This window comes from Globicephala melas, chromosome 1 (assembly GCF_963455315.2).
Source record: "Globicephala melas chromosome 1, mGloMel1.2, whole genome shotgun sequence".
NCBI classification, from domain to species: Eukaryota; Metazoa; Chordata; class Mammalia; order Artiodactyla; family Delphinidae; genus Globicephala; species Globicephala melas.
This window is the reverse complement of record NC_083314.1, coordinates 77,280,811-77,289,833: the sequence shown is the minus strand read 5'-3', so window position 1 is coordinate 77,289,833 and position 9,023 is coordinate 77,280,811. Positions and strand designations below refer to the sequence as shown.

Below are 9,023 nucleotides of genomic sequence, written 5' to 3'. Positions count from 1 at the left end.
AGCCATTATGGAAAACAGTATGGAGGTTCCTTAAAAAACTAAAAATAGAATTATCATATGACCCAGCAATCCCACTACTGGGCATATACCCTGAGAAAACCATAAATCAAAAAGACACATGCACCCCAATGTTCATTGCAGTACTATTTACAATAGCCAGGTCATGGAAGCAACCTAAGTGCTCATCAACAGATGAATGGATAAATAAGTTGTGGTACATACATATAATGGAATATTACTCAGCCATAAAAAGGAACAAAATTGGGTCATTTGCAGAGAAGTGGATGGATCTAGAGTCTGTCATACAGAGTGAAGTAAGTCAGAAAGAGAAAAAGAAATATCGTGTATTAACACATATATGTGGAACCTAGAAAAATGGTACAGATGAACCGGTTTGAAAGGCAGGTAGTGAGACACCGATGTAGAGAACAAACGTATGGACTCCAAGGGGGGAAAGTGGTGGGGGGTGGTGATGGTGGTGTGATGAATTGGGAGATTGGGATTGACATATATACACTAATATGTATAAAATGAATAACTAATAAGAACCTGCTGTATAAAAAATAAATTAAATTAAATTTTTTAAAAAAGGAACCAAAAGAGAACATGTTTTTTATTTCACTCTATATATTTAAATAGATAAAGTATTGTTGTCCCTACTGTAGAGAGGAGGCAAAAGAGGTCCAGAAAGTAAAGATTCCTGTGTCTATAAATGGAGTTAACAATACCAGAGGTATTGCAGGATTTTAACATCAGAGACAGCAAGTTTGGGGTTGGGCCAGATGGGAGTAGTGGTAAACAGGGTCTGTGTCTCTGGCTGGTTGGAAGGGATTGCATTAAAAAGGCATAGTCCTTCAATGGCCTCCCACAATGGTCTCACACTCTTGCTTTATCACTGTTGTTTTAAGTCTTCTTTTCAGAGTCTTCCCAACCACTCGTGGAGAACACACCCACAGGAGATAACCAACCCTGCTATGCTCTGAAGGATGCTCAGTCCAGGGATTTCCCTGGCAGTCCAGTGGTTAAGATTCCACGTTTCCACTACAGGAGATGTGGGTTCAATCCCTGGTCAGGGAACTAAGATCCCACATGCCATGTGGCGTGGCCAAAAATAAAAAAATTAAAAATGAAGGATGCTCAGTCCAGAAACTTGCACAAATAAAAATATGATATCTTATGTAAAGCACCTGGCACAAAGGAAGAGCTCAGTAAATATTGGCTCCCTCCCCGAGCCTTCCTTCCTACAGCCCTGAAGAAAAGGAGGGTCAAGTTTCCACCAATCCCACTTACTGATATCCGATGTCACAGAAGTTCTGTGTGTCCATGTGATAGGACTGTATATCTCAGACACAGATCCGGCAGTCCATGGATATGTTGCAGGTCGCCCCAACGGTGTGGATGATGATGACATATTTGGCCGGAAGGTTCATTGTAGGGCAGTGTGTCTGCCTGGCTTTCCAAGCTGACCTTGTGATGATATTGGGGCAAGCTGTGGTGAGGGGAAAAACCAAGGCGATGGGAATTCACCTGGGCCCACATGTGGACAATCTCACAACTGCAGGCTGGTTACTCCTCAATTTCCCTAACCTCTGACACCCACTGGCACATCCTAACATGTGGGATTCTGTGAGATTCTGGGAAGGTCCTGATAGCAATTGTCTGGGCCAGGTGGCTGGAGCAAGGGGCAGAGGCAAATTCGGCAGGTTCTGATAACAACTATGGAAACCAGCATGTGAACAGAAGAGAAAGGACTGTTGATCATACAGAGGCATCACCATTTTATTCAAAAAATAAAGTATACCTACATGCTCGAATATGCATTGCAACTAAATGCAGGTGTGTGTACTTATGTAACAGGGCCAGTATGCAGAAATCAGCTGACTCTGAACTTATCACACATATACGGAAATAATTTGAAATCTCTAAAGAACTCTACAAATGTCAGAGTTATCATTATTGAAGATAGCACCTGTCTGAAAGCAAGAGAAACTTCATTTAGAGATTTACAACTAAGAAAGCTTAATAAAAAGTATCCTTGAGGGCTTCCCTGGTGGCACAGTGGTTGAGAGTCCGCCTGCCGATGCAGGGGATACGGGTTCGTGCCCCGGTCCGGAAGGATCCCACATGCCGCGGAGCAGCTGGGCCCGTGAGCCATGGCCACTGAGCCTGCGCGTCCGGAGCCTGTGCTCCGCAACAGGAGAGGCCACAACAGTGAGAGGCCCGCGTACCGCAAAAAAAAAAAAGTATCCTTGAGTCCAAGAAAAGGTCCACTCTAGCAGAGAGTGTTAAACTTCTGAAAGTGCTTATAATTGTACTGGTTTTAGGTTGCTGCTTGTTCATTCCAAAATAGTGCATAATTTTCATTACCCCACTTCTTGGAATATTCATACTCATGTCAGTGTAATCTGTGAATTCATGTTTTTCTCAGTGCTGTGGTCATATTGAAATTTGGCCTGTTTTTGCATTTAGAAATGTGTCTGTGTATGTGTGTACATGTGTGTGTGACAGAGATTGTGTATGTCTATGTGTATTCATGTAATATACACAAATATGTATATATGTTTACCCCACCCCATTTTCATGCTCTATTCTTCTCCATAGTCCTCATGCCATTTGACATCATACATATTTGACTTTTTGACATCTTCATTTTCTATCTTTCTCCACTGAAATGTGCAGTTTTCTCTGTTTTGTTCACTGCTGCATCCTCAGTACCTGGAAGAGTGGCTGGTATTCCATAAATATTTGCTAATTGAGTGAAAATGTGTGTACATATATATTTATGTCAAGTATGGTTCCATGGCCATATGGTTCTAGTGGAAAGGAGAGGAGGCCAGCAAGGTGCCCTCTCAGAATTTTCCGGATCTCAGCATGAGATGTTCTTGGTCCAAGAAACCAATGAACACCAGTAAGAAAAAGCATTCCCTGCTGTAGTTGGGTGGTAACTGGGAGGAGGGTGAGGCAAGACTGAGGAGCTTTACCTTTCCTGGGCATCAGTGGCTGTTGAGGGACCAAGCAGCTCTCTTCTTTCAAGAGAAGTGGCTGAATATACCTGAGTGACATGTGACCCTTCTTTATGGCATAGAAGATCAGATCCTCTGCGGCTGATAAGGCAGCAGGGCTGGGCCTGCTGCCTGAAAGAGGATGACATGGAGCACAGAACTGTCAGCAAGAAGCTCCAACATGGTCTAGACCTGGAGGGAAGACAAGATGACCACCTGAGCCTGAATAACTCATGGGTGGGAAGAGCAGAAACTGGCCCAGTAGCCAGGACAGAGGAGCTGAAAGGCAAGGAAGTACTTGCACACAGCTCTTAGAAACTAAGTTGGTGACCTCTTGCAAGTGCCAAACTAAACTTTATCCTCTCCATCTCTAGGTGGAATCACTGGGAGACAGTGAAAGCTACTTGCAGAGGGAGGCCCACTTGACCAAGTCAGGAATGCCCCAGCATGGTGAAAAGGGTGACAGTATTTACCTAGTAGCCTCTACAATCAGACACGTGGCCAAGTGCTCTTTACATCCATTAACTCATGTAATCCTCACAGAAAACCTCTGAGATAAATGCTATTACTAGCCCCAGTTGGCAGATAAGGGTCCTGGCAAGTGCCGGCTATTTATCTATTGGCTCTTAATTCCATTCCTGCTCTGTGCTCTCCTTTGTTCTGCAGGGGGCTGGAAACCTGCAAACTACATTTCCCAGACTTGCTTGCTGGCCACTGCTTGGGTTCTACCAATGGGAGATGCTGGAGGAAGAGAGGAGCCATGTTTTCCTGCCTCTGAAGCCCCAGCCTCAGGGTCAACTTCAGACTCCAGAAGTGATGGCAATAACTGTGAACTCAAGCAGTGTCAGTGGTGGCTTCAGCAGTCTCACAGGGGTGCAGACCAGAGAGGAGAACGAGAACCAAAAAATGCATGTCATAGAATCCAAAGGAGAAAAGAACTTCAAGAGAGGGGCCATCATCAAAGAGGACAATATGATGGAGGCTGAAAAGACAAGAGTGTTGAGACAACAGAGCAGAGGAAGACAGTGTAGACAACTCCCTGGCAGAGGGACAGAGGGGATGACCATTACCTAGCTTATTGCCAAAGAAAGCGAGGCCCAAGGAGACGCTGTTGTAGCCCTGGGCGTGCATGCCTTGGATGTTCCAGCCGACACCTTTGTACACCCTGCCATTGTCCCCAACCAGGAAGCTGCCAGTCAAGGAAACATGATTTAATGGCAAATTCCTGTAACAGGAAACTTCACATCCATCCTCAGAAGGGAAAAGGGTTCTAGAGGCTCAAAAATACTATGCTTCAGTGACATGACGGTGGGAGGGAGGGTGATAACGCATTTTAGACTTCCAAGAGATGTGAGAATATATTTTAAATTTTGTTTTGACTTAGTTTACATGTGTTTCCCAGAAACTCATTTTAAAATACTCATTTGGTTCAAAGTGGAATTCACATGTGTGACTCTCAAGAACCTGAGAACATTAGTTCGACATTTTTCAAGGGCATGAGAATTCATTCGTCATGTTTTTAAATTATAGGACCAAGCACTTGAACATTGAAAACAATCAACCTGAATTCAGGGATTCCTTTATGTTCACTTTTTCTTCAGTTTCTCCTTAGGAATTCCTAAGCTCTTCTTTATCACAGAAATTTGTTTAGGATGTTCCTTTTCTCAGTTTATATTTTGAAGCCAATGTATCTATTTTGTTGTTGTTGTTTTACCTCCTCCTTTCTTTCTTCCTCGTTATAAATTTCTCATCCTCCACTTTCCAGTTACAGTCTTCAAAACTGATGTTTTCACAACTCTTGCCATATTCAGCTCTTAATAGGTCATGAATTTCCACAGCAAGCTGAGCACAGAAAGAACACTTCCCTGAAGTCACTAGAGACGCAGAATGGAGTAGGGCTGACCTCCCACCCTGTGCTGACATTGGTCTGAGGACCAGGTTGGGGCCTCAGGGTGTCCAGCATGTCCCTGGCTTTGCTGGAGTACTTTCAACAGGCTGCTCTGTCCCTGCAGCCTTTGGTGAGTTCAATGTGAAAATAGCCCCTATGGCTACAGCAGCTGCAAGGTACAAACTGGAGACTCTTACACTGTCACTGCAAAAACCTGACTTCGAGATGCAGTGGCTGAAGTAGACAACACAGCAGTGACAATGGGGGGGCGGTGGGGGCACTAGTGGTAGGGACAGCAGCTGAGCTGTAGTGAACACAGCATCCACAGAGGGTGGATGGGAAGACCCCCCACCCTGGTCCTCAGGGGCTCTGGTGGCTAAAACAGGGGCCTCAAGCTGCTTTTACTTATTTGCAGCTAAAAATAAATCAAGAAGAAAATGTGGGTTATCCTTTCCAAAGCGGATAATTCAGAAAGCATTTATGTTTGTCTTTAGAATTCAGCGGGGAGAGCACCATTCCCTCTCTCTCTCTGTCTTCTTCTACAAATACATATATATTCTGATTCTTGAGGGGAAGAGAGGAGGTTGTGGGCCTCCACTCCACAGATAATCCTCAGACGGGGTACTCAATACACAACGGAAGCATCTCCTTGCCTCACACATTTGCTTTTAACACGGGGCCCTCCTCCTTGCATCCCCAGTGGGATATCTCCTATGGGATCCCAGTCGCACTATGAGGTGGCCCTTCAGGGTACCTGGTACCTCTCGAGGTAAAAGCCCTGTCTGTGTGCAGAAGTGGAATAAGGCAGGACTAGGAGGCAGTCTGGGAATAGTTCTGGGTCCATGCTCCCTCGCTGAGTGACTTTGAGCAAATTCTCTAACTTCTCCAGACTGCAGCATCCTCACCTGTGACCCAGGGGTGGTAATATTTCTCCTGCCCATGCCTCAGAGTGACTGGGAGAGCCTACTTGAGTAATACTTGCAAAGACCTTTGTAAACTGAAATATTCTTCGAGCTCCAAGGGGGCGAGTGTACTTATTACAAGGCCTCTCTTGCTTCTTTCCAGGAGCTCCCAGAGGCTAAGACCACAACGACATACATGGCTCAGAGCTGTCTTCCTCATGACCCCTGGGGGATTTTGGATTTTGTTTGTTTAGCATTTTTTAATTCATTAGAAAAGCAACATGAATGGGAAATTAAGAAAAACAGAGAAGGGGGAGCAGGAGGCCCCCCCAAAGGGATAACTCGAATGTGGGCTCCGGGGACCCCACCAGCCTCTTACATGTAGGCCACATCGCACCAGCCTGTGTTGTAGACTGAACGGGACTGCAGGTCCCGCAGCTTCCAGCTGCACACATTCTGTTCCTGGCACTCTACCTCCGTAAGCTGGTCCATGATGACACAGGCCACAGGCCGGGTCAGCTGGGCCCTGCGGGTCAGGAATCTCAACCCCCACTCCTTACGGGAGACAACGGTGGATGCACCTGGTGGGGGGTTTGGGGGGGAACCACAGGCTGGCATGCTAAGGTCCTGCCCGTGTCCGCCACAGGCTGTCCAGGCCACCCTGGGTCCTCTGTGATGGGAGAGGCCCCAGGAGGAGGCCTGCATCACCACAGCCACCCCTTCCCATCTCCATATCCTGTTTAGGGTAAAACGAATCCCCATGCAGACTCCACACTCAGGCTGGGAAGTCAAGTGGCCTTGTTCTCCAAACACTTCCTCCTTGTACTTCCCTGGAGGACTCTGCCCATCCCCACCTCTTCTCTGCCTGCAGAAAGCAGTCCCAGCAGCACCCCCCGCCCAACCCCAGGGTTCTGAGCCTACTTCTCATGAAGCACGTCAGCATGGATGCCTCGGGATGCGTGGTGCCCACTGGCATTTGCCCCGGTGTCTGACTTGCCTTTCATCGGCTGTCCCCTCAGAACATGACTCTCTGAGGAAAGCTCTGCCACTCTACTCAAACCACTCTCCTCACTCTCCCCGGCAAAGCCCACAGGAAGCCCCATGAACACTGAGTACGGGTCTCCCTCCTTCAGATGAAAATACACTGTGGGCAGGGCCGTGAGAGCCCCACAGAGGACCCAGGACCTCCCCAGCTCTCCCTCACTATCCTTACTTGGGGGCTCCCAGGAGCTCTCTGAGGGATGCAGTGTTTCCACCCTGAGAGCTGGGGACTGGGACCCTTGTCTTTTCTCCCTGGGTTTCGTCTCTTTCCTAGAACCCAGCTTTGCCTAAGGACTCAGGACAATCCAGGGGAATAGTTGGGGTTCCACCCCACCCCACCCACCCAGCCCAGCCATCGTGACGTCCTGAGAAATACTTCTGGCCCCCTAAGAAGCCCAAGGCCACCCCCAAACAGCCTCACCACTGCGACCCTTGAGAATGAGCTGTGAGATGCCAACAAACAGGTCCAAAAACTTCTCTGACAGCCCTCTGGCTTGGGTTTCATTCCAAGACAACTGTGGGGAATCCCCTGGGAAGGAACACTGCACTTGGTGTTGGTCCTCGGAGAACACCTGGACCAGCTCTTAGGCAGAGGCTCCACATCCCCCCTGCCCCCCCCAGCCAACAGCCTCTGGGCCTCCCCAAGTCACCTGACTTCCTCTAGGAAACAAAGAAGAGGAAAGCCACGGATGCATCTGGACTCACTCCACCTCTGCCTCTCGCATCTGCCCCAATGAGACCTTCACTCTCCCCATCCTCCTCAAGCCTCCCTCCATTTCAGACTCAGTGCAGTCTCTCCTGCCTCCTCATCTGAGCAGCTCTGCCTTTCCCAGTTCACTGGTATACAAATTAATAGATCAGAGTGTCATGTACCAAGATGGCCATCATCACGTTAACACGTGTTCATATATTAAGCACCTAGTGATCCAGACAAGGTTCTTGAAATACAGAAATTTACAGATCGTTGTGATTGCCCTCACAAACTAGATTATTTTAGATAGGATTAATGGAGGATTAATCATCACGAACATGCCTCATCCCCCTCTGCCTATTCGGTACCAGAGGTCACGGGGGCAATAGCCACTAGAACCAGCAATGTCACCCACATCACCTCTCACAGGCTGGCTCTGTAATGTACAAAGCATTTTCAAGGGCACTATCAGCTTTGTGGCTTAAAACAACTTTGTGAGATAAGCAAAGCAAATCAACTACTTCCTCTATACAGATGAGAAACTGAGATTCAGAAAGGTTATTTGTCTAAGACGATATGGGTTTTAAGCTGTGGACTTGCATTCCAACCCAGGCTGTCTGACCCCAGAGCTGTGTTGATAGCCACTAGACTCTGCAGCCACCCCAAAATTGCCGGATGACCTTGGGCAAGTCACTGCCACAATGTGGCTTGTTTCTCTGTCTTTAGGATGAGGTTGCTAAGGGTCTCCACCATGGTTCTGAGATTCTGTCCTGTGAAATCATCAGGAACAAGTACTTGACCATGACACTGAAGCCAAGGTGTGCTGGGCAGGCTGGAGAGGCTGCTAAGGATGGGAGCCCATCTCAGCAGGGCGTGGGGGCACCTGAGCCAGGCTCTGAAGGGGAACATAGCTAGTGGGGAGGAGTGAGGACCCTGGAGAGGATGATTTCCAAATGAAACCAGGCTGAGGCTGATGCCAAAAGCACTTGTGACCCAGTGAAAGAAACTCACCCCAGGCCCCGAGATCCAGAGCAGAGATGAGAAGAAGCCACAGCAGCATTCTCCTGTGGAAGTAGGTCACCAACAGGGAGAGTATAGACCACAGCCCTGGGAGAGACACCGACAGTTAGTCCGACCGTCCTCACCCTTCAAAGAGGGCTCCCACCCCATTACATGGCCCCCGTCTGCCTCCCCGCCAAACCTGTGCACCTCCTGGGGCCAGCACCTGGCGAGGCTTCTCAGGGTCCCCAGCACAGGGTTGACCCTCGGCAGGTGCTCAGTAAAGGTGAGGGTGCTAACACCTCTGTCTAGCCACCACCCTCACCAGCCTCCTATTACCCTGAGAGCTCTTGGTCCCTCCTAGGAGCCCGGTGCCTCATCTAAGGCCTTCCAGCATAGATAATAACAATTTCTGAAATCCCTGAGTAGCTATTATGAATAAACTATGTGTAGATGTTTTCACATCTAGTGCTGCAATTTTATATTTAATCCTTATAAAA

At 47.8% G+C, this 9,023-nt stretch overlaps 1 protein-coding gene across 1 annotated transcript; it reads right to left on the bottom strand.

Annotated features, from left to right (window-relative positions):
• Positions 1 to 1,286: 1,286 nt before the first annotated feature.
• Positions 1,287 to 8,584, bottom strand: LOC115844682 (peptidoglycan recognition protein 3). Its single transcript, XM_030842030.1, is given in 6 exon segments — positions 1,287 to 1,489; positions 2,982 to 3,134; positions 4,073 to 4,191; positions 6,172 to 6,373; positions 7,255 to 7,362; positions 8,536 to 8,584. Coding segments are annotated over 6 exon segments (834 nt in total).
• Positions 8,585 to 9,023: the final 439 nt, after the last annotated feature.